This window comes from Physella acuta, unplaced genomic scaffold (assembly GCF_028476545.2).
Source record: "Physella acuta isolate Inbredline_101_S28 unplaced genomic scaffold, ASM2847654v3 ptg001626l, whole genome shotgun sequence".
Classification (NCBI taxonomy): Eukaryota; Metazoa; Mollusca; class Gastropoda; family Physidae; genus Physella; species Physella acuta.
Window position 1 is genome coordinate 41,757 of NW_026733140.1, and position 25,192 is coordinate 66,948.

General features: G+C 37.7%; 3 protein-coding genes and 1 long non-coding RNA gene across 7 annotated transcripts; 3 read left to right on the forward strand and 1 right to left on the reverse strand.

Moving 5' to 3' along the window:
- The first annotated feature begins 1,394 nt into the window (after positions 1-1,394).
- Positions 1,395-10,467, forward strand: LOC131929408 (major facilitator superfamily domain-containing protein 6). Of its 2 annotated transcripts, none has more exons than XM_059285582.1 (9): positions 1,395-1,574; positions 2,069-2,226; positions 3,357-3,536; positions 4,855-5,653; positions 6,097-6,226; positions 7,035-7,123; positions 7,256-7,468; positions 8,143-8,393; positions 10,252-10,467. In XM_059285582.1, the coding sequence occupies exons 2-9, from the start codon at positions 2,094-2,096 to the stop codon at positions 10,461-10,463; spliced, it is 2,007 nt and encodes a 668-aa protein (XP_059141565.1). In that variant the 5' UTR covers positions 1,395-1,574; positions 2,069-2,093; the 3' UTR covers positions 10,464-10,467. The 2 variants fall into 2 exon arrangements, with proteins under 2 accessions (XP_059141565.1, XP_059141567.1); XM_059285584.1 differs by having other exon boundaries at positions 1,415-1,445.
- Positions 10,468-13,010: 2,543 nt separating this feature from the next.
- LOC131929404 (uncharacterized) lies at positions 13,011-13,732 on the forward strand. Its single transcript, XR_009383964.1, has 3 exons — positions 13,011-13,077; positions 13,288-13,329; positions 13,666-13,732. It is a non-coding gene; the product is annotated as an uncharacterized LOC131929404 (long non-coding RNA).
- A 5-nt stretch (positions 13,733-13,737) lies between these two features.
- On the forward strand, positions 13,738-16,455 carry LOC131929407 (uncharacterized protein DDB_G0288805-like). The gene is made up of 4 exons (XM_059285581.1): positions 13,738-14,085; positions 14,169-14,588; positions 14,821-16,182; positions 16,438-16,455. The coding sequence occupies exons 1-4, from the start codon at positions 13,738-13,740 to the stop codon at positions 16,453-16,455; spliced, it is 2,148 nt and encodes a 715-aa protein (XP_059141564.1).
- On the reverse strand, positions 15,906-24,962 carry LOC131929409 (ubiquitin-conjugating enzyme E2-22 kDa). Of its 3 annotated transcripts, none has more exons than XM_059285585.1 (7): positions 24,938-24,962; positions 22,520-22,601; positions 21,565-21,717; positions 21,198-21,280; positions 20,933-21,096; positions 20,346-20,410; positions 15,906-17,539 (listed from the first exon to the last, which is right to left on the reverse strand). In XM_059285585.1, the coding sequence occupies exons 1-7, from the start codon at positions 24,943-24,945 to the stop codon at positions 17,468-17,470; spliced, it is 627 nt and encodes a 208-aa protein (XP_059141568.1). In that variant the 5' UTR covers positions 24,946-24,962; the 3' UTR covers positions 15,906-17,467. The 3 variants fall into 3 exon arrangements, with proteins under 3 accessions (XP_059141568.1, XP_059141570.1, XP_059141569.1); XM_059285587.1 differs by lacking the exon at positions 24,938-24,962 and adding an exon at positions 22,871-22,889; XM_059285586.1 differs by lacking the exon at positions 24,938-24,962 and adding an exon at positions 22,747-22,759.
- Positions 24,963-25,192: the final 230 nt, after the last annotated feature.

The window sequence follows — 25,192 nt, forward strand, 5'->3', positions numbered from 1 at the left end:
TTCAAACCTGACAGTCAGCACTATGCCCAGCCGCCTTTACTCTCAGAGTTGGTAGGACTCAGGGACGGTCTACTGACTTGAACCCGGATTCGAACTCGAGACTTACGTGTTAGCAGTCCAGCTCTCTACCGCTAGACCACTCCACCCCATGTCAATTTAGAAGGAACACTATTATTCATAATTTTCGTTGGGCGTAAATAAGAAATTTTAAAACTTGATTACTCATGATGGACGTACTTTGCAATGAAATGATTTTGTTTAGAATTTAGTGAGACAGTCTTCTAATATATATATATATATATATATATATATATATATATATATATATATATATATATATATATATATATATATATATATATATATATATATATATGTGTGTGTATGTATATATATATATATATATATATATATATATATATATATATATATATATATATATATATATATATATATATATATATATATATATATATATATATATATATATATATGGGAGAATCGAAAAAAAATTGCCGGGGGGGGGGGTTAATAAGTTTTGCCTAGGGCGCTAAATAACCTGGCGGCGGCACTGCATGCCGACACCATTTATACCAGAAACACAAAAGGGAAACAGGGTATGACGCTGGAGTTGAGGGAAATAATCTAACTAGTTGATTTTAATTACGATATGTGTGCACGATTGAGAAGGAATATGACGACTGTTTACATTGGCAAAAAAATCCAATAGAATTGTAATCGACATGTATGTGTTTGTGTGTGGGGGAGGAGGGTGGGGGATGTACGCCAAGACTGTTGACGGTAAATGGGTCAAATATGTTTCATTACGGGTTACATGTATTTGACTAGACCGAGGAAAACGGGGCATGTCGACGAGGTTAATTAAGCACCACGTGACCGCGTGACGTGTTCGGATGTTGTCAGGTTAGGTAGACCGAACAAGCCAAATTTCGATTGTTTGTTTTAATGATGTCATAGGCGGCTCTGTTCTCTCGTTTTGTTGAGGACTTTTATTTTGTATTTCTCTCTATGTTAAAAAAAAACATCTATTACCAATTACCAGAGTCCACCAAGCTCTCATGTGTGCCTGATTCACATTAGGGAAAGTAAAGCCGGCTAGGCATAGTGCTGACCACACTATCTCTTCATATGCCGATGCCATTGAAAAAGGAAAACTCTACTTCACCTGCCCCATGAAAGGGTATTTATTTATTTATTTATTTTATTTTTTTACCTATTCGGAATAAGCGACAAGGACACACATTTCAATGCACAATCAAAATCCGCCTATGGTTAAGTTGCTACTTAAGTTAATTTTAAAAAAAAAAAAGGTTAACTGAATTAGTTGTGTTTGTCAAAATAAAATTTTATAACGTTTGTCGAAAGACATTTACTTTCGTGTACTGAGTGAAGACCTACATTTTAGCACGTCGAACATTGCAAGGGTAAAATAAAAGTTTTAAACTGTACGTTAGTTTACGTTATAGGCTACCTGTTTAGAACTTGGTTTTCTTTAGGCCTCTCTCCGAGAGGGAGAGAGACAGGAGATAGTATATCTCGATCTAGGAAAAAAAGTAAGTATGATTTTTTTAACCTTTGTTCATCACTCCACCTAGAATTTTATCAGCACGCCTACCCCCCTCCCCCTTTCTCCCCCCTCCCCTCCCCTTGCCCACTTCACGATATTTTAACGTCTGAAAGAAACTCAGGTTGGACGCTTAGTGCTTTAGGAAAAATTGGAACATTATTTCCTAACTCAAGGAATTCTCGTCCAAAAAAAAAAACGTTTAATTGGACTTGCTGTCAACGCTTTTGGAAAATGAATAGCTATCACAACCTCAGGATGACTGTATTTTTACCGCAACTTACACCACTTGAACTTGAACAAGCTTATAAACATCTAATCAAAGTATATCGTTACTAATGTTCTAACCTTAGTATTGACTGCCCATTATATTTAATTTCTTCATAGTTAATTTAAAAAAGAAAAACATGTATATTATAGGTTATCTCAAAATTTTAACAGTTATTTATCTCCCTTTATAACTGGTTTATTTTCCTTGACCAGGACAGTAAAACTGGGCAGCAAACTTATGGCAAGTTTAAATAACGGAACACCAACTCATCCAGGGCAACCTACCGAAGTGCACGGCAAAAAGTCATCAGGATGGAAAATCAACAAGAAGTTATTGCCGCTCAAGATTTTTTATTTCTTTTTTTACGGGGGTAAGTTGAGAATAATGTTGTTTAGTATATTTTGGCTTTGGATGAAAGGATGGACGCTATGGATTAATTCAAAAAAAGTTTTGTTACGGATGAGTATAAAGCGGTTTAAGTACATTTGGGAGATTGTGTTTCTAATTTGTCTTTGAGTTCAACTAAATGTTATCTTGTCATAATTCTTTGCTTTTGATGCAGTTTTGTTTTTAAAAAACTAAATAAAATATAAGTAAATAAAAAATAACTAATACTACAACGAAGTGTTGTAATGAAAGTATTTTAGCCTGTTTCAATTGTTGAAAAATTTGTCTTTAATTTTTGTCGAAAGAAAATTAATTACTAATCTATTGATAAAACAATGAACATAACCGTATGTGTAGTTTTTATTAAATATTTCTTATTAATTCTATTTGATTGTTATTTTTACTTTCTCGTATATACGAAGTAGGCCTATAAAGAAAGTATTGTAATCGTGCAAAAAAAAAATCGAGATTTTTACAAATCTCGACGTTTTACACCTCGCTGATACGGAAAAAACAATTTTGCAATCTTGTCCGTATGTCTGTGTGTCTGTGTGTGTGTGTGTCTGTCCGTGTGTAAACACGATTACTTGAGTACCGTTACAGCTAGGTTGATGAAATTTCATATATAAGTATTTTATCAAAATCGTAGATCCGTATAAACTTTAAAGCGATTTCCGATAACCGGAAGTGGTACTTTTCCTACTTTGAATTTTTCAAAAGCCTATAACTTGAGTACTATTTTAGATAGATAAATGAAATTTCACACGTAAGTAAAAGATCTAATTCTCTACCTTCTGTTAAATTTTGAGTAATTTACGCTACTTCCGATTTCTCAAAAAACTAATGTAAATTTTTAAAGTACTAATAATATTGCGCACTATTATGCACTTTTTTTATTTGGCGTTCAGTTGGTGTGCAATTCTTTTGTCTACGAGATTTTATTCTATTTTTAAAACTTTAAGTATTTAAAATGGATTAAAAATCATGTCTATAGCCCGAGTTCCCATCCCCTGTTATTTTATATAAGAATATTCGAGAAAGTTTTGGGGAGATCACTCCCGGTTTATTTTTTTTAAATAACTGACTTCTACGTAAATATAACACTGTTTTCAGCTTCCGGGTCTGTGATTCCATTTGTCAGTGTCTACCTAAAACATCTTCGACTCAATGTGGCTGAGGCCGGCCTCATCACCGGAAGTGCCGTCTTGCTGGCCATGTGCGTGAGGCCACTCTTCGGTATGGCTGCTGACAGATTCGGAGCGTGGAAGACACTGCTCGCGTTATGTAACTTTGGTGGGCATTTTTTAAACTCGTCTTTATTTTTATTATTACAAGCTTTTATTACAATCACTTCCTCGTCAGTCTGTCGTCAGTCTGTCTGTCTAGATCGAAACGCCGGAGCGAAAATTCGGACACTTCTAACTGACAGATACGGTTTGTAATTGGTACGTGGGTCAAGACATGAAGACAATGCATTATGACATTAAATTTGACTTAATTGGATGCCTAATTAGTTTTTTATGAATTAATTAAAATTTGGACCGAATTAGTAGGCTGTTCTATACACACGCATTATCACGACCGTGTTGAGCGTGGAGCGAGGGGGGGGGGGGCTCTACGTCAAAAGCGCGTCATCATGTTCAATAGACGCGCGATGGTTTTTATTTATTTTTTTTTTTTCGTATTGGTATTTAAAATAGAAAGTTGCAAGGGGTCATTAACCAAACATTTCCACGATAGAGCTAGTTTGATGACTAAAAAGCACTTGTACAAAGAAAAACAACCTAAGAGATCGATGTTTTGTTGGCCTGTTTGTTTGAAATAAAATTAGAACTGGCTAAGGTAAACCCTGGGGAAGGTGTGGTCGGGCGAGAGAGCTCATAACTTCTAACTTCAAATTTGAATATACAAAGTTTGGACCCGAGTAAATGAAGCTCATTGGGTGTGGGCAGGTACTCATTTTTTTTTTTAAGTTCCCTTTTCAAACCTGACGGACTATAGGGCAAGTGAAGTAGAGTTCACGTGTTTCTGTGACCTTGGCATATGAGGAGATAGTGTGGTCAGCACCATGCCAAGCCGCCTTTATTTTCCCTAAAATGAGTTAGGTATCCATCAGAGTTGGGTGGACGGTCTACTGACTTGAACCCGGATTCGAACTCGAGACTTACGGGTTAGCAGTCCAGCTCTCTACCGCTAAACCACTCCGTCCACCAGCTACTCATGAAGGATAGAAAACCCCTAAAATTTGCTACCTTGGAAATGTTTATTGGAATTGGATGGACAAATGCTATGAAAGCAAAGCCAGAAAAAAAAGAAGGCAGAAGCCGGGGTCAACTAGCCATATGGCGCATAAATATTGATACGTAAAGCTAATATGAGTTAAAGTAAAACCCACTCCATAATTACAATAAAGAACGAAAAAAATGGTAAATATTTTGTCACGACATTTCATTGTTTTAAGGTCCCAGGTCAGGATAGACCCACCAATAAAATAAAAATTGTTTTCATACACCACTCAGGTTAATTACAATAACAACTTCTTGTAGTTTTCACTCGATAACTGTTAAAGTATAAAATGAGCATTCTGTTATATTTCTCTCCTCTTTGACAGGCTTTGGGATAGCGTATTTCTGTATGATATTTGTGCCAGTGAGGTTCCAAGCCTTTGGTGCCAGGAACGAATCCCTGCCGGACGCTAATGCGTCGATATTTCATCAAGAGCCATGGAGCCATATCTGGACTTGTTATTCTGCTGAAGGAGCCGTGATCTGCAGTTACCCGCAACATCTAGACCATAAAAAGTGTCACGTTTATGAAAATGACGTCACTTCAGTAGAAGAAACGGGTTTTCAAAGTTTTAATGCTTCAAATAAAATTTTCCGTCAAGGTAAAAACATTTCAGCAAACGATCATTATATTGGACTTATGGGTAGTAGTGTTTCCTCCGCTGAAAGCTCAGAGTTAAATTTAAGCTCAGATGGTAAATCTATGTACCAAAAACAAGCCGATGAAAAAGAAATGTCAACGTATTGTTTTTATTTGAACTCTGATACAAGCGTAACACCAGATTTTTCAGGTAATCATTTATTGGACAAAGAGACGCTCAAAACTACACCGGAAATACCAACCGATAAAAACACAAACAATATATTGTCGTCTGGTAAAAGAAAAAACTATAACAGAACTAACAATATGGTTCGACGCAGCTATCCAGTTTGGTGTCTACCCAACTGTACCAAGTATATTTTAAAATACATGACGGGAACTCCAGAAACGGAACTTTTTACCACGACGAAAAATCCATTTATTGAAAATTCCGGTAACTATGGAAGCATTGTTCACGATTTTGCTTTTGTAATTTCGTTTCTTTTAATAACGATTGCACGTTCGTTCTATGCTGCATCATCCAGGTAGGTAATTACTAATTAGGATACGTTTTTCATTAGATTTGTGTGCCTCTAGTTCCCCTTTTGTGATCAAAGGTTATTTATCTTTATTTTAGTTTTTAAACATTAAAATTATACATTTTCATAATTCGTCACTTTAACAGCGCATTGAGGAAAGATTTACGAAAAAAAGCACTGATTAAAATAATATTTGCTCTTCGTGCGTTATTACATACATACCCATTCAAAGTTGTCATAAGCCTTTAAATTTCCACCACCCACTACCCCTACTAATATTCGAAGAAAATCTTTACTAAAAAGAATGTACCGATTGTTATTTCGTAATTACTAATGCTTTTTAAACTTTTAAATAATAATTTAAAAAAAAAAAGAAATATAATCGATATCCAATCAACCATCATCACGTGCCTCATCTTCATCAATTAGCATAATTGCGCCTGCGTCAGTCTGGCAGATGCAGTTACCTACACAGTCCTGGGACCCCGGTCCCATCGATGGGGTCAGCAGCGGCTTTGGGGGACGCTGGGAACGGCCCTGGCGGTGCTGGCGACCATGGTCCTTAACGATAGGCTCAAGGTAACTACTCGGTGTGATCTCACACTGTTAGGATAGCATGTAACTTCCGCATCTCGAGTTTTTGTCGCTGCAGTAAAGGATATCATATAACTTCCGCATCTCGAGTTTTTGTCGCTACAGTAAAGATTATCATACAACTTCCGTATCTCGAGTTTTTATCGCTGCTGTAAAGGATACCATACAACTTCCTCATCTCGAGTTTTTGTCGCTGCAGTAAAGGATATCATACAACTTCCGTATCTCGAGTTTTTGTCGCTGCAGTAAAGGATATCATACAACTTCCGTATCTCGAGTTTTTGTCGCTGCAGTAAAGGATATCATACAACTTCCGCATCTCGAGTTTTTGTCGCTGCTGTAAAGGATATCACACAACTTCCTTATTTCGAATTTTTGTCGCTGCAGTAAAGGATATCATGTAACTTCCGCATCTCGAATGTTGTCGTAGCATTGATGGTATGCCTGTGGATCTCGAGACAGTATTCAGCATAGTGTGTACTTTTCGAATCTGACATTTTGTCGGTGCTGCTAAACTAGCACATTATAATATAACGTCGTCATCTCAGAAATTATTTAAACATCACCTATTTCTAATTTTAAAACTTTGGCAGATGTATGAGAAACATTTTAGCTGCTGAAGTAAAATACTATCTAAATATTAATATGTGTGTATATATATATATATATATATATATATATATATATATATATATATATATATATATATATATATATATATATATATGGGTTAGCGCCCATAAAAGGTAAGGTCTGCTACTGTGCTAAATATTTTTCAATTATTTTTCTATAGGGAGACAACTTTTCTGCCCTTTTCGCAGTATGTTTAGGGTTATCTGTTTTTGCCTCTGTGATCACCGGAACTACAATGAAAGCACAAAAGTAAGACTTTTTTCTTAGATGTGTTTTACTTTTTAATTATTTTTTCTAAAAAACATCTGTAAATTTACTTGCTTATACAACCCCTCATACATTGCGTCTTTAATTTTTTATTTTTTTTTAAATTATGTACAGGATACCGGAGAAAAGAAAACTCTGCTCTGACGTCACAAAGGTCCTATCCAATAGCAGCGTTCGTCTCTTCCTGGCCAAACTGTTGTTCTTTGGGATCATGTGTGGGACAGTGAACAACTTCTTCCTGTGGTTTTTGGTTGACCTGGGTGCCGACCAGACGATTCTCGGCCTCGTTGTCATGACGCACTGTCTGTCGTCTGTCAGCACGCTGGGGTAGGTCAAGCAGACGATGGAAGAGCAATACAAACGGGTGGGGGGGGGGGGAACTATTAGAATTTATTCCAGGCATCACTCCATAATAAGTCCACCGCCCCCAGAGTTTCTCCCAGACATCTCTTCGGGAGGGGGGGGGGGGGCCCTGTCCCCTGAAGAAGGTCTACCACTCTCCCCCCCACCCCACCGAACGAAATGGAATTTATATGGAAAATATTTACTTTTAACAGTGACCGCCCCCCCCCCCCCCCCCCGGAAATTTAAGTGCCCTCCCCCCCACCCAAACCAGACTTTTGTTACCTGTTCTCTGAGTGTGGAAGTTGTATATGTTATTATCAGTGTTTCTTCCAGACTTTTTTTCTCCGGTGAGGGGGAAGGGGCCATTGAAATTTTGGGGGGTGGGGGGGGGGGCACGGAGTGATCTAGCGGTAGAGAGCTGGATTGCTAACCCGTCCCTGAGTCCACCCAACTCTGATGGGTACCTAACTCACGTTAGGGAAATTAAAGGCGGCTGGCCATAGTGCTGACCACACTATCTCTTCATAATTCCATTTCGTTCGCGGAGGGGGGGGGTAGACTTTCTTCGAGCCCCCCCCCCCCCCCCCCCCCCCACCCCCGGAGAGATGCTCTGGTTATTATATATGCTGTAATGAAGATAACCATGTGTTTGTCAGGAACACTGGACGCATACTGAAGCGTATTGGGCCGAACAACACCATGTATGTGGCTTTGGTGGCCTACGTCATACGCTACTTCACGTTCTCGCTGCTTACGTCACCGTGGGCGGCACTTCCGGTGGAGCTGCTTCACGGGTTGACCTACTCCATGTTTTGGGCGGCGGCTTCTTCCACTGCGAGCCGGGCGGCGCCGCCCGGGACACAGGGGACGTGCCAGGGGATCGCTGGTGCTGTGTACTGGGACCTGGGTAAGATTTGGGGTGTTGGTACACTTGGGGTCCGGGGTCAGATTTGGGGTATTGGTACACTTGGGGTCCGGGGTCAGATTTGGGGTATTGGTACACTTGGGGTCCGGGGTCAGATTTGGGGTATTGGTACACTTGGGGACCTGGGTAAGATTTGGGGTATTGGTACACTTGGGGTCCGGGGTCAGATTTGGGGTATTGGTACACTTGGGGTCCGGGGTCAGATTTGGGGTATTGGTACACTTGGGGACCTGGGTAAGATTTGGGGTATTGGTACACTTGGGGTCCGGGGTCAGATTTGGGGTATTGGTACACTTGGGGTCCGGGGTCAGATTTGGGGTATTGGTACACTTGGGGTCCGGGGTCAGATTTGGGGTATTGGTACACTTGGGGTCCGGGGTCAGATTTGGGGTATTGGTACACTTGGGGTCCGGGGTCAGATTTGGGGTATTGGTACACTTGGGGTCCGGGGTCAGATTTGGGGTATTGGTACACTTGGTGACCTGGGTAAGATTTGGGGTATTGGTACACTTGGGGTCATAGGTAAGATTTGGGGGTCAGGGGGCAATTTGGTACACGGGTCACATTTGGGGTCTTATGAGCTTTTGGGACCTGGGTAAGATTTGGGGTATTGGTACACTTGGGGTCCTGGGTCAGATTTGAGGGTCAGGGAGAAATTTGGTACACAGGTCACATTTGGGGGTCTTATGAGCTTTTGTGACCTGGGTAAGATTTGGGGTCAGGGGGAAATTTGGTACACGGGTTACATTTGGGGGTCCTATGAGCTTTTGGGACCTGGATAAGATTTCTAGTCTTGGTATTTTTTGGGACCTGGGTAAGATTTTGGGGCCTTGTGATTATTATTATTTATTTTTTATGGCCCTAGGTAAGATTGGGTGTTTGTTTTTTTTTTGGACCTGGGTAAGATTTAGGGTTTATTTGTGAATTGTGCAACAATTTGGGGGTCTTGGGATTTTTTAAACCCTAGTTAATATTTGTGGTTTTGTGGTGTTTTTTTTTTTTTTTTTGGACCTACGTAAGATTTAGGGTCTTGTAGTTATTCGGGCTCCTGGTAAGATTTTGAGGCCTTGGAATTTTTTTTGTCCTAGGTAAAATTGGGGTTTGTGGTTCTTTTTTTCTTTTTTTTTTTTGGGACCAAGTAAGATGTGAGGTCTTCAGATTTTTTGTGTGCTAGGTAAGGTGTAGGATAATGTGACATTTTGAAAACTGGAGTAAGATTTTTTTTTCGATAATTTCAGTTATTGATAGTTAATGCGGCCCCCGGGCTGAAAAGTTTGGAGACCCCTGCATAGAGCATTCGGTTCACACAAAAATGCGCAGTCGGAAAACTGCGCAAACAGAAAAATACGCAAATACGAACGAATTAAATTAAAACGCTAAAATTTTGTTATATTTAGTCGAAAAGTTTTAGTATGCTATGTAAATCTAGTCACTCTTTGTTAATGTCTAAAAAAAATTCTCGATTTTTGAAAACAAATATGCCCGTGCGCACTTTTTTGTGCGGGTTTTCCATTGCCCATCTTATCTTTCCGGTCACCAGAACATTTCTATTGCTATTCTAAAGCATGGCCTACTAACCTAATTGACCAAGCGTGGACTGGTTTAAATTTTATCACTTTATACGGTATACCAGTAGCGAAAGAAAGGGGACGCACAATCAAACACACTAAAAGACTATACCTATTACAGCTAGTATGACCTATCTAGCATATAATTACACATTATAATAGTATTAGTATGGACATAACTACAATTAAAAATTAAAACGATGTGTTATCCCTGTTCTCTACCTTATGCTAATTTCAGTTATATCAGACATGTTTATGATTTGATTTGTCAGGACGTGGACTTGGTTCGCTCATCACTGGTCAAATTTTGGACACTCTCGGCCCTAGGTGGACATTCCGGGGCTACAGCGTGATTTGCGCTGCGCTTTTGCCGCTATTCGTGATAGCTGATCATATATGGCCCAACAGGAAGTTCAGGACCAGGGAAACGCTGGCAGTCAAAAACTTAGATGAAGAGAAAACTATAAATAGCACACAGATTTAAATGTGTCGAGGATTAAAATAGAGTAAATCAATGTGCTGTTATGTGTACTTTTTTTTAATTTATACATTTTTAAGGCCCTACAAACTGGAGTTCAACCGAGAGCCAGAAGTATAGGTTAAAGGTGATTGCCATGATTACTATGGCAACGAAGTTTACGATGAAAGCTGCGCATCTAGCTAATAAAATATTTTTTTTGAGTGGCGCTGAAGTCTTAGCATTCTCCAGTGGAAAGTTAATAGTGATGATCTATTCTAGTTATCAACTATATACAGGGTTCATGCTCCAAAATTTAAAAAAAGTTCCATGAGTTTTCCAGAAGATTTCCAGGCAGAGTTTCTTCCAGGCATCTCTTCAGGGGGCCCCGCCCCGCCCCCCCCCCCTCCCCACAAAATGGAATTTATATAGAAAACATTTTTACCAGTGTCCGCACCCTCCTCTCCCGAATATATCAAGTGCCCCACCCCATGAGAAAAAAGTCTGGAAGAAACATTGTTTCAAGAAGTTTTAAATAAATTCCCGGGAGATTTTTAAAATTACGAAATCTGTATTGTATGGCCACTTATACAGTATAAGTCTCTTGTATAAAGACTGACTTTAAATGGCTGCTGGTGGTATGAAAACAAAAACAGCTAGTTCTTTTATCAACCAACTAACAGAAAAGGAGTTGATTCTAAAATTAAATGTCTCTGGGAAAGTTCAGATATCCAAAGCCAGCTATATATTTTTTGTAAGAGCAGGACATTCCCCCTCTAACTGAACTGGGCTATGACATTGCAGAACATGTAACAGTAATAATAGGTCATATTTTTTCTAGCAGCTTATTCCAATCATTGCAAGTAACAGAGCATATTACTATTTACATTAGCTCATATTATTTCTTGCAACCTGTGCCAATCATTGCAAGTAGCAGAACATGTTACAGTGGGTCATATTTCTTCTTTTCACTTTTTACAATTGTTGCAAGTCAAATCCAACTAGTTCCAATCATATTCTCTCTTCATTTCTCTCACATCATGAATAACATGATTAAAAAAATACAAACACTGAGGCATGTTGTTTTTAAAAAAAATTTCTAATTTACATACTTCAACTGATCCCAAGCAGATGATCAATACATACATATCATGGTTGCATATCCAACAAACTCCTGTAACACAACTAATCTAGACTTCACACCAAATCACACAAGTTGTGTCAGTCTGAACATTTGAACCTCTCACACCTGATGCACTCTTAATAGAAGCAAATTATTATCAACAAAGAATTTAACCAATTTCAGAAGATCAAACTAAATATGTTAAAATATCAGTACTTTCAGCTATATTCCTGCAGATTATAGAATAGTTATTTCATTTGAGAACAATTTTTTTTTAAATCACCAAATGTATCAAAACCATTACTCAAACATATTATATACTTTATTGAATACTAAAAAAAAACTAACATATTTGGTTGTATTGAATGTCTTGGTGTTGTTCAAAGACAAAACAAAATAAATGGAAAAATAAACATTATCCTTGATTCACTGACACGCTTATAATAACAAAAAATGTATGGCTCCAATATTACTTTATGTGTGGTTAGTGCCCAGCCTATTATGCAATATATCTCTAGAATATTCTTTTTCCTTTATTAAACTGCATTTTCTGACAACAAGGTTAAGAAAACAGAAATGTATTCAAATTGTGTGCAGTACATTTAAAGCAGCACTATTTGCACAATAGTTGTTTGGCTAGCTGTCTGGTTATTAACTGCCCTTTCTAGTGTTTACACCAACATAAACTCCTATTTGACAGCCAATAGTGAGGACAACTCAGGTACCAATAACACAATTTCAAACCTAGTTAGGACAATCCAGGTACCCAATAACACTATATCAAACCTAGTGAGGACAACCCAGGTACCCAATAACACTATATCAAGCCAAGCAAGGACAACCCAGGTACCCAATAACACTATATCAAACCTAGTTAGGACAGCCCAGGTACCCAATAACACTATATCAAACCTAGTGATGACAACCTAGGTACCCAATAACACTATATAAAGCCTAGTTAGGACAATCCAGGTACCCAATAACACTATATCAAACCTAGTGATGACAACCCAGGTACCCAATAACACTATATCAAGCCTAGTTAGGACAATCCAGGTACCCAATAACACTATATCAAACCTAGTGATGACAACCCAGGTACCCAATAACACTATATCAAACCTAGTAAGGACAACCCAGGTACCCAATAACACTATATCAAACCTAGTGATGACAACCCAGGTACCCAATAACACTATATCAAGCCTAGCAAGGACAACCCAGGTACCCAATAACACTATATCAAACCTAGTTAGGACAGCCCAGGTACCCAATAACACTATATCAAACCTAGTGAGGACAACCCAGGTACCCAATAACACTATATCAAACCTAGTGAGGACAACCCAGGTACCCAATAACACTATATCAAGCCTAGCAAGGACAACCCAGGTACCCAATAACACTATATCAAACCTAGTTAGGACAGCCCAGGTACCCAATAACACTATATCAAACCTAGTGAGGACAACCCAGGTACCCAATAACACTATATCAAACCTAGTGAGGACAACCCAGGTACCCAATAACACTATATCAAGCCTAGCAAGGACAACCCAGGTACCCAATAACACTATATCAAACCTAGTTAGGACAGCCCAGGTACCCAATAACACTATATCAAACCTAGTGATGACAACCTAGGTACCCAATAACACTATATCAAACCTAGTTAGGACAACCCAGGTACCCAATAACACTATATCAAACCTAGTGATGACAACCTAGGTACCCAATAACACTATATCAAACCTAGTGAGGACAACCCAGGTACCCTATAGCACTATATCAAACCTAGTTAGGACAACCCAGGTACACAATAACACTATATCAAACCTAGTAAGGACAACCCAGGTACCCAATAACACTATATCAAGCCTAGTTAGGACAGCCCAGGTACCCAATAACACTATATCAAGCCTAGTTAGGACAGCCCAGGTACCCAATAACACTATATCAAGCCTAGTTAGGACAACCCAGGTACCCAATAACACTATATCAAACCTAGTAAGGACAACCCAGGTACCCAATAACACTATATCAAGCCTAGCAAGGACAACCCAGGTACCCAATAACACTATATCAAGCCTAGCAAGGACAACCCAGGTACCCAATAACACTATATCAAACCTAGTGAGGACAACCCAGGTACCCAATAACACTATATCAAACCTAGTGATGACAACCCAGGTACCCAATAACACTATATCAAACCTAGTGAGGACAACCCAGGTACCCAATAACACTATATCAAGCCTAGTGAGGACAACCCAGGTACCCAATAACACTATATCAAGCCTAGCAAGGACAACCCAGGTACCCAATAACACTATATCAAGCCTAGTAAGGACAACCCAGGTACCCAATAACACTATATCAAGCCTAGTTAGGACAGCCCAGGTACCCAATAACACTATATCAAGCCTAGTGAGGACAACCCAGGTACCCAATAACACTATATCAAACCTAGTGAGGACAACCCAGGTACCCAATAACACTATATCAAACCTAGTGAGGACAACTCAGGTACTTATAACACTATATCAAACCTAGTAAGGACAACCCAGGTACCCAATAACACTATATCAAACCTAGTGATGACAACCCAGGTACCCAATAACACTATATCAAACCTAGTTAAGACAACCCAGGTACCCAATAACACTATATCAAACCTAGTGATGACAACCCAGGTACCCAATAACACTATATCAAACCTAGTTAAGACAACCCAGGTACCCAATAACACTATATCAAACCTAGTAAGGACAACCCAGGTACCCAATAACACTATATCAAACCTAGTGAGGACAACCCAGGTACCCAATAACACTATATCAAGCCTAGCAAGGACAACCCAGGTACCCAATAACACTATATCAAACCTAGTTAGGACAGCCCAGGTACCCAATAACACTATATCAAGCCTAGCAAGGACAACCCAGGTACCCAATAACACTATATCAAGCCTAGCAAGGACAACCCAGGTACCCAATAACACTATATCAAACCTAGTGAGGACAACCCAGGTACCCAATAACACTATATAAAGCCTAGTGATGACAACTCAGGTACTTATAACACTATATCAAACCTAGTTAGGACAGCCCAGGTACCCAATAACACTATATCAAGCCTAGTTAGGACAGCCCAGGTACCCAATAACACTATATCAAACCTAGTGAGGACAACCCAAGTACCCAATAACACTATATCAAACCTAGTGAGGACAACCCAGGTACCCAATAACACTATATAAAGCCTAGTGATGACAACTCAGGTACTTATAACACTATATCAAACCTAGTTAGGACAGCCCAGGTACCCAATAACACTATATCAAGCCTAGTTAGGACAGCCCAGGTACCCAATAACACTATATCAAGCCTAGTTAGGACAGCCCAGGTACCCAATAACACTATATCAAGCCTAGTTAGGAAAGCCCAGGTACCCAATAACACTATATCAAGCCTAGTTAGGACAGCCCAAGTACCCAATAACACTATATCAAGCCTAGTTAGGACAGCCCAGGTACCCAATAACACTATATCAAGCCTAGTTAGGACAGCCCAGGTACCCAATAACACTATATCAAGCCTAGTTAGGACAGCCCAGGTACCCAATAACACTATATCAAGCCTAGTTAGGACAGCCCAGGTACCCAATAACACTATATCAAGCCTAGTTAGGACAGCCCAGGTACCCAATAACACTATATCAAGCCTAGTTAGGACAGCCCAGGTACCCAATAACACTATATCAAGCCTAGTTAGGACAGCCCAGGTACCCAATAACACTATATCAAGCCTAGTTAGGACAGCCCAGGTACCCAATAACACTATATCAAGCCTAGTTAGGACAGCCCAGGTACCCAATAACACTATATCAAGCCTAGTTAGGACAGCCCAGGTACCCAATAACACTATATCAAGCCTAGTTAGGACAGCCCAGGTACCCAATAACACTATATCAAGCCTAGTTAGGACAGCCCAGGTACCCAATAACACTATATCAAGCCTAGTTAGGACAGCCCAGGTACCCAATAACACTATATCAAGCCTAGTTAGGACAACCCAGGTACCCAATAACACTATATCAAGCCTAGTGAGGACAACCCAGGTACCCAATAACACTATATCAAACCTAGTGAGGACAACCCAGGTACCCAATAACACTATATCAAGCCTAGTTAGGACAGCCCAGGTACCCAATAACACTATATCAAGCCTAGCAAGGACAACCCAGGTACCCAATAACACTATATCAAACCTAGTGAGGACAACCCAGGTACCCAATAACACTATATCAAGCCTAGTTAGGACAGCCCAGGTACACAATAACACTATATCAAACCTAGTTAGGACAACCCAGGTACCCAATAACACTATATCAAACCTAGTGATGACAACCCAGGTACCCAATAACACTATATCAAACCTAGTTAAGACAACCCAGGTACCCAATAACACTATATCAAACCTAGTAAGGACAACCCAGGTACCCAATAACACTATATCAAACCTAGTGAGGACAACCCAGGTACCCAATAACACTATATCAAACCTAGTGAGGACAACCCAGGTACCCAATAACACTATATCAAACCTAGTGAGGACAACTCAGGTACTTATAACACTATATCAAACCTAGTAAGGACAACCCAGGTACCCAATAACACTATATCAAACCTAGTGAGGACAACCCAGGTACCCAATAACACTATATCAAACCTAGTGAGGACAACCCAGGTACACAATAACACTATATCAAACCTAGTGAGGACAACCCAGGTACCCAATAACACTATATCAAACCTAGTGAGGACAACCCAGGTACCCAATAACACTATATCAAGCCTAGTGCTGGTTCTGTTTACAGATCCAACCTGGCATCTGAAACACAGATTCTTCATAAAACTCCTGGCCACTGAGGGCACAGAGTTTGTCAAAAACTATCAGCAGGCCAATCATGTTTGGTGAATTACAATCACACAAGACATTTTAACTATAATAAAGAAAGTAAATGGTATATTCAATGGAAATTTAAGAAGTGACTGAGGCTTAAATTAGGAAGACCTAGGTCTGAAACATGACTTGTAAAAGAAATTTTTTTAACTTGATGGGTATGAGGAAACTCTTTGATTTTGATAATCGCCTTTGAGGCCTAGACAAATAATGGAAGTGGAATAAATAACCATTTATGTCATCTGAATGACAAGAGGAGAATAAATTACCAATTGTGTCATTTCAGTGGCAAGTGAATGTCCAAAAGTATTGTGTCAAAAACTGAATTAAAAAGAAAATAAATGACAACAAAAACTAAAAAGGTAAAAAACTTGCTCTAAAACATTGACAGAACTACTGGATTTTTCATTTGGTATATAGGCCTAGTCCTTACTAGCGGTTGTCTTATTATAAAAATGCCTGTGAGAATACATTTGAAACATGAATGTTGATGGATAGGAAAACTAAATTGTTGACAAAACTTTTTAACACAAAATGATTAACTAGCAGTTTAATCAGGAAGTTAAAATCACTGAAAACAAAAAGAGTGCTATTTAACTGGTCATAAGCTGTCTATACATTTAAAGTAATTGTTAATTATCAAATGAATTAATTATACGATAGTTTATGGAATGGGTCGGTTGAAAAATAATAGAGTAGTACTCCTATGTAAATTTCAGTTAATAAAAAAATGACAATAGCTGAGGACATAACCCAACTAATGTGACCACTTCAGGAAAATTTCATTGATGCACCCACAATGCTTGCATACACAAAGAAAGACATTTTTGAAGAAATACCAAGAAGGATAAAAATTTGACGGTGTCAGGGGGGGATTAAACATGGCAGGCATAGAACATGCGATAAATTCATTGTATCTTACTGTATTAAATAAAACAACACTGTTAGCTGATCAAATACTCGGCTGCTCGCGTTACATCCCAGTCTTTTGTTGACAGCGCCACTCTGGCTTTATGCTGAAACAACAAGAGTAGTGTTAGTTCGTGGTAGGGGCTAATAGAAGTAGTGTTAGTTCATGGTAGGGGCTAACAGAAGTAGTGTTCATGGTAGGGGCTAACAGAAGTAATGTTAGTTCATGGTAGGGGCTAACAGAAGTAGTGTTAGTTCATGATAGGGGCTAACATGGGTAGTGTTAGTTCATGGTAGGGGCTAACAGGAGTAGTGTTAGTTCATGGTAGGGGCTATCAAGTGTAATGGAATGGGCTGACAAAGAGTAGTTTGTTCATGGAAGGGGATAACAAGAATAATGAAAGGGGCTGACAAGATCAGCATTTGTTTGTGGAATAGGCTAACAAGAGTAGTGTTTGTTTATGGAAGGGGCTAACAATAGTGTTTTTTCATGGAAGGGGTGGGCTAACAAGAGTAATGGAATGCATTAACAAGAGTAATGTTTGTTCTTGAAAGGGGCTAACAATAGTGTTTGTTCATGGAAGGGGCTAACAAGAGTAGTGTTTGTTCATGGAAGGGGCTAACAAGAGTAGTGTTTGTTCATGGAAGGGGCTAACAAGAGTAGTGTTTGTTCATGGAAGGGGCTAACAAGAGTAGTGTTTGTTCATGGAAGGGGCTAACAAGAGTAGTGTTTGTTCATGGAAGGGGCTAACAAGAGTAATGTTTGTTCATGGAAGGGGCTAACAAGAGTAGTGTTTGTTCATGGAAGGGGCTAACAAGAGTAATGTTTGTTCATGGAAGGGGCTAACAAGAGTAGTGTTTGTTCATGGAAGGGGCTAACAAGAGTAGTGTTTGTTCATGGAAGGGGCTAACAAGAGTAGTGTTGATTGATTGAAGAGCTGTAAATTTGGTAAGAAGCTGCTGACACAACTCTAAAGAGATTAAACCATGTTAAGTAGTTATAAACACCAGATCTAAAAACTAACTATAAAAGAACAATCTATTTACAAGAGAACTGACTGCATATTTCAACCACAATAGTTGTTTCTTTAACTTTAAGTATCAATAAACATGAAAATAAACCGTGAGTGATCTCCCCTAAACTTTCTCGAATATTCTTATATGACTTGGAATATAGACATGATTTTTAATTACTTAAACTTTTAAAAATAGAATAGAATCTCATAGAAAAAAGAATTGCACACCAAGCGAACGCCAAAACAAAATGTGCATAATAGTGCGCAATATTATTAGTACTTTATAAATTTACATGCGTTTTTTGAGAAATCGGAAATAGCGTAAATTAGTACTTCTGGTCAACGGAAATTACTCAAAATTTGACAGAAGGTAGAGAATTAGATCTTTTACTTACATGTGAAATTTCATTTATCTATCTGAAATATTACTCAAGTTATAGGCTTTTGAAAAAGTCAAATTAAAATAAACCGGGAGTGATCTCCCCTAAACTTTCTCGAATATTCTTATATAAAATAACAGGGGATGGAAACTCGGGCTATAGACATGATTTTTAATCCATTTTAAATACTTAAAGTTTTAAAAATAGAATAAAATCTCGTAGACAAATTAATTGCACACCAAGTGAACGCAAATAAAAAAAGCGCATAATAGTGCGCAATATTATTAGTACTTTTAAAATTTACATTAGTTTTTTGAGAAATCGGAAGTAGCGTAAATTACTACTTCCAGTCAACGGAAATTACTCAAAGCTTAACAGAAGGTAGAGAATTAGATCTTTTACTTACATGTGAAATTTCATTTATCTATCTGAAATAGTACTCAAGTTATAGGCTTTTAAAAAATTCAAAGTAGGAAAAGTACCACTTCCGGTTATCGGAAATCGCTCAAAAGTTGATACGGATCTACGATTTTGATAAAATACTTATATATGAAATTTCATCAACCTAGCTGTAACGGTACTCAAGTTATCGTGTTTACACACGGACAGACACACACACGGACAGACACACACACACACAGACATACGGACAAGATTGCAAAATTATGTTTTTCCGTATCAGTGAGGTGTAAAACGTCGAGATTTGTAAAAATCTCGATTTTTTTTTTTGCACGATTACAATACTTTCTCTATACTACGTATATACGAGAAAGTAAAAAGTACCACTTCCAGTTATCGGAAATCGCTCAAAAGTTGATCAGGATCTGCGATTTTGATAAAATACTTATATATGAAATTTCATCAACCTAGCTCTAACGGTACTCAAGTTATCGTGTTTATCGTGTAAAACGTCGAATTTGTAAAAATCTTGATTTTTTTTTATTTTTTGCACGATTACAAGACTTTCTTTATACTTCGTATATACGAGAAAGTAAAAATTATGACAAAAAGCAATATACAGGTAAATTGTAATAATTTTCTCAAAATAACTTAGCATTTACAAAAATAAATTACAGATGATTTTAAACCTAGAAAAGCTTAAAAAATAAATAATGCACATTTACTATTCAATGACAAATTAAACACTACGTGGGACTACGTTCTATTTTTATGCCACTAATTTGATTCCTCAAGTCCCTAAAAACTGTTCCTAAAAGAATATTTTAACTTTCTTTTAAGTCATAGAAAATGAGACAAAATAAAAAATTCCCTTGCCTCTGCTGGTATTTTCTGTTCAACACAGAAATGAAAGTAAAATTAGTTGTTCTGTTTCAGAAGGCAGGACCAAATTAAAAAATATTGGTAAGCTAAGATAACTTCATTAATTAGCTATAAATAATTAAGCATCAACTAAAACTCCAGCTTAACACAATATTATTGCCATTCCAACTATCATGTGTAATTAATGTGTGTATATAAAAATGTATATAACTAAAGAGTAATATTTTTCTGCTCACCTCATCAAATCCCATGTTTTTCATACTGATGACTTTATCTTCTAATTCTTTATCTGTTTTTGGGCCTGCAGAAATAAAAGTTATGTATATTAATTCCAATTTGGACAGATCATCTCAGGTACCAGAACAAATCAGCTTTTAAACAGAAACAGGCAGAATCACCTTCTTCATAGACCATCTGGTTGAAAATGGGTAAATAAATGCTGTACATTTCCATTTTTCCACAATAAAATACAATGTCACTAGATATGCATAGAAATTAGAGAATTCTGTTTCACTCCTGTTTAACTTTTGTAAAAGTACTTTTTGATTTACAGTGATGGGTGAGTTACTATTTTCTCAAACAAATATTTTAGGACAGATTGACTATTTAAGGTGGTTATTTTAGAAAAAAATATATTTGTGTCATACAGCTCTATGTTTTAATTTATTGTTTTAAATAAATTATTACACAGAGTATTTTTTTTATGCGACAATTTATTTCCACTTCACTTTTTTCATAAGTATTTATCTAAATACAACCATCAGATTAACTTAGGGCAAAGATGACATCACATAAAAAGAAAAAAAAAACAGTATTTGCATACCTCCTGCATAAGCAGTGGTCCAGTGTCTTGCTGTGCGCTGGAAAATGGCATTGTTTTCTTTATACTGCTGGGCCACAACTGCATCTTGGGGGTCATCAGGCTCGGCTGCAGCTAACAGAGCTTGTAATGACAACAGCACTGTACGCAGAGTCATTGCAGCTGCCCTGGAAATGGTACACAATGTAATTTTAAACTGTACGCAAATTACACAAAACTAGATTGACATAAAAATGTTACAATGAAGAGCTTGGTAAAGCAGTCTTACCATTGATCTTTTAAGATGTCTAAACATATAGCACCAGTTACTGAACTAATGTTTGGATGCCAGATTTTCGTCACAAATTTCACCTGTTGCATAGTTTTTGCAAGATAAAAAAAAGAACAATTAAGTTAGGCGGGTATTTAAAAACCACAGGAATTCAACTAAAAAACATTGTTCATTTCATTAGAACAATAATCAGCAAAGTAAAAAATATATACGGTAATTTTAACATTTTTTAAATATAAAACTATATAAGTTCTAACTCAAAAAATCTTTAGCATTGCTACCATATTCAGTGTTCGTACTTCATATTTAAAGCCAAAGCATTTCTGAGATAATCAGCCGATTTAATAAAACATTGATGACCAACCTGAGGAGGATTAAAGGGGTATGTTTCAGGAATTTTGATTTCCAATTTAAATTTTCCTCCTTCATAGGCAGTGTCTGGCGGCCCAGCAATCTCACCCCTGAGCTCTGTGAAGTTATCGTTGAGTAATTCAACTTTTATATTGCATGCCGCAACCTGTCAAGAGCATAAAAACCCAGTCAAAAACATGTAACTGAAATAACCTTTCATTTGGCCTATAAGTATAAGTTTAAGATAACCACTGCCTTTGATCACAAAAATAATCACAGAACCTAGCCATTACCTAACTAAAACAAGCCTTGGTGACTAAGTTTAATAAGTTTTAACCCCTGGACACATGAGGCTTGATAGCTGGGGACATCTAGCAGTGAAATATAAAAAATCAAACAACTGTTGCCTTGAACAAAGGCTATGGAACTTATCCAAAATCCAAAAAGAAAAACAGACTGAAATCAAAGTCATCAGCCAACATGGTGCATACTGGTTGACATGTAATACTGAATAGGAGGATCCTGTCCAACATCACAAATTTGAACAAATAAAATACTCAAATTGTGATGGAAAAAATGCAAGACAAACTGCTGACTGATACAAGATCTAGATTTCTAGATATGACTAGAATAGATGTTAAGATTGTAGCTGGATCTTGAGTTTAGACTTTAGTTAGATCTAGATCTAGATTCTAAATCTTTAATGATACTTTAATCTAGTGACCTAGTCACTTGTACTTGTGTAGATTCTAGTGTAGTTGTAGTAGTAGATTAAACTAGATTTGCTGTTGTTGGCTCTTTACTCTTTACTAACTCATATTCATAACTGCTCAGACGAAAATGAGTAGTTTGAAGCCTGGACTAGAGTTCAAAAATAGATATTTTTTTTTGGTCGGAAAAATAAAAAATAGCCCCCCCCCCCCCTAGAATTTAGTTATTTTAAAAATAAAATATTTTAGTGAAAATACCTCGTCGCTCTTGACGACTTCTTTGAATTCCCGTTTAATACGCTGTTCGGCTATATTAGCCATGGTACTCGAACTTGCACCGCTGACAACAGATATATGAAATAGTTAGACAATAAAATTTGCAATCTAAAAAAAGACCTGATGCTAGACAAATGGTTTAGATAAAAATAAATAAAAGATTAGCAATATTTTTTGGCAACCAATCTAGCATAGAACTTCCGGTTTACCATTGGAAATGATAGCCTCGCATTAACTAAGAAAATAAAATAAAATTATCATTTAATATAGTTTAAAACATTTATTTAAAGTAATATCGCCTTTTCGGTATTATTATCTATGTGTTTTACGTACTAATTTACATTTTTTAATATATAAAATTTGGAATTTTAATAATAGTTTTTATGTAGTGCGTATAGTCTATGTACTGTAGCTTGTTTAAAAATCGGTTAGGCTAGAATCTAGTAAATATATAGTCTTAACACTACACTGATATCATTTTCAATTACCAGTGCAGTCAGTGTTTCTTCCAGACTTTTTTCACCGGGTGGGGGGAGGGCGATCAACATTTTTACGGGGGGGGGGGCACTGGTTAAAGTATGTTTTAGATATAAATTACATTTCGTTCGCCCCCCCCCCCCCCCCCCGAAGAGATGCCTTGAAGAAACTCTGAGCGCAGTAATAATTAATAATAGTTGAATGTCTAGTGTTAGGCAATATCTCAACAGTAGCCGTGTATGTGTGTGGGGACGGGGGATATTTAGTACGAAAGTCTTAAAATAAAAAAAAATTCTTTGATTTCATTATATATTTTTAGATCTATAGTAGCCCTCTCCACATGCTAATCAAATAGCTGATGGGGTGACGATGTCTTATCCATAGCGATTTACATTTGACCAATTATGCTAGCAGGGATTACATTATACTTTATACTGGGAGAGTGAGAAGACACACTTTTCAGCCGGATGCAGATGACGAAAGTCCATGTTTGTATGAATTCGTCTTTTGTTCGGACCAGGATCACGACGGGATGGTGTGAAACACCGGGCTAGAAGAAGACTGTTACCTGTCATCAGAGTTTCTTCCAGGCATCTCTACGGGGGGACGCCCGAAGAAAGTCTACCGCCCCCCCCCCCCCCGAACGAAATGGAATGTATATAGAAAATGTATATTTTAGACAGTGTCCGCCCCCCCCCCCCCGAAAATTGTTGTCCGCCCCCCCCCCCCCCCCCCCGAAAATTTCAAGTGCACCCCGCAGAGGCGTGGCGACCCTTCCCGGCGCCCGGGGACATACTTTCGATTTGCACCCCCCTCGATCTTTTAATTTGCACCCCCTCAAACTTTCCATTTGCACCCCCCCCTCAAACTTTCGATTTGCACCCCCCCCCCCCTTCGAACTTTTGATTTGCACTCGTAGACTCTAGACAGTGTCCTAATTTGCATGTATTTCATACTGAGAAGTAAACACATTGTTGGTTGTTTTTTTCCCTAGAATTACGGTTATTTTCGTATTAAGCTAGATGGGTGGAGTTTTGTGAAACAATTTTAATGCGTCTGACCTTTTGTAACGCACATATGATGATGGGAAATAGAAATTTTGTACAAAAATCAATTATTCTTTTTTTTTTAACTTGTTTTCTTTTGGGTTTCCGTTAAAAGTAATAAATTATTTGGACAACTTCAGACTGATTGTAAAATTATTTTAAAAAAAAATTCAATTCATAGTCAAAACTGATACTTTCTTTTGTTATTTCTAATCGTGCCATAATATCCTGGGAAATATAGGCTATATGACATGCCTATAATAGTACTCGGGACAACATTTTAATTGAAGTACACTAAACAGCCTTTGCGAGGCAATTAAACCCGTAGTATAGTACAGTAATTTGGCATCAGTGTTGAGAATATTTTTAAGTATCTCGACTACCCATAACGTTATAATTGCTGAGTTGGTTTCAAAGAATATATAGCATAAAGACATCGTGTTAATGATTATGTTAGTATGTCATAGATCTAGTAAGTAAATCATAGTAGTCTAGGCCAGGGGTCGGCAACCTGCGGCTCGCGAGCCGCATGCGGCTCTTTTGATATCAAGATGCAGCTCTCCGGCTCCTTGAACAAATACTAATAATCTTAATAAAAAAATAAAATATTTGAAATAAAAAAAAATGTTAGTGGCTCTTTAAAACCAGGGAAATTTTGAAAATTGTAACTTTTGGCTCTTCCGCTTCAAAAGGTTGCCGACCCATGGTCTAGGCTAAATTAAGATGTTAAATGGGCAGATTTTTTAAACATCGTAAATGTAAATATTAGACAGGCGCTTAGAACATGCGACGTATGACTAATAATATTTGCGATTCCGTTCTTTAAATATAATTTACTTAAAATAATAAATAATTAATTGCAACACACGTAACTTACCTGTTCATTACACATAGCACATGTGTCAAAATCACAATTTTAGCTGCGTTCGTGGATCAATTTACGCGTCATGCACTAAAACGTTGTGCTCATTAACGTATATTCCCGATTAATGAATGGTACACAATCTAACATAGAACGTTAACAGTGATTCCATTATAAAGACTAATTTAAGTGCATGTGTGTTTGGGGGGGGGGGGGGGAATTGCAGACAGGATGGGCACATTAAAAAAAAGCCTGGGCGTCAATTTAAAA

What these genes read in the sequence shown, in the direction of transcription:
- LOC131929408 (XM_059285582.1), top strand. Translation starts at nt 2,094, where the DNA reads ATGGCAAGTTTAAATAACGGAACACCAACTCATCCAGGGCAACCTACC. An exon ending in TTCTATGCTGCATCATCCAG is followed by an intron (nt 5,654 to 6,096) that starts GTAGGTAATTAC and finishes CGCCTGCGTCAG; the next exon opens with TCTGGCAGATGCAGTTACCT. An exon ending in TCCTTAACGATAGGCTCAAG is followed by an intron (nt 6,227 to 7,034) that starts GTAACTACTCGG and finishes ATTTTTCTATAG; the next exon opens with GGAGACAACTTTTCTGCCCT.
- LOC131929407 (XM_059285581.1), top strand. Translation starts at nt 13,738, where the DNA reads ATGACAACCCAGGTACCCAATAACACTATATCAAACCTAGTGAGGACA. An exon ending in ACCTAGTGAGGACAACTCAG is followed by an intron (nt 14,086 to 14,168) that starts GTACTTATAACA and finishes ATGACAACCCAG; the next exon opens with GTACCCAATAACACTATATC. An exon ending in ACCTAGTGAGGACAACCCAG is followed by an intron (nt 14,589 to 14,820) that starts GTACCCAATAAC and finishes CACTATATAAAG; the next exon opens with CCTAGTGATGACAACTCAGG.
- LOC131929409 (XM_059285585.1), bottom strand. An exon ending in GACATCTTAAAAGATCAATG is followed by an intron (nt 21,097 to 21,197) that starts GTAAGACTGCTT and finishes TACCATTTCCAG; the next exon opens with GGCAGCTGCAATGACTCTGC. An exon ending in GACCACTGCTTATGCAGGAG is followed by an intron (nt 20,411 to 20,932) that starts GTATGCAAATAC and finishes TTATTTCTGCAG; the next exon opens with GCCCAAAAACAGATAAAGAA.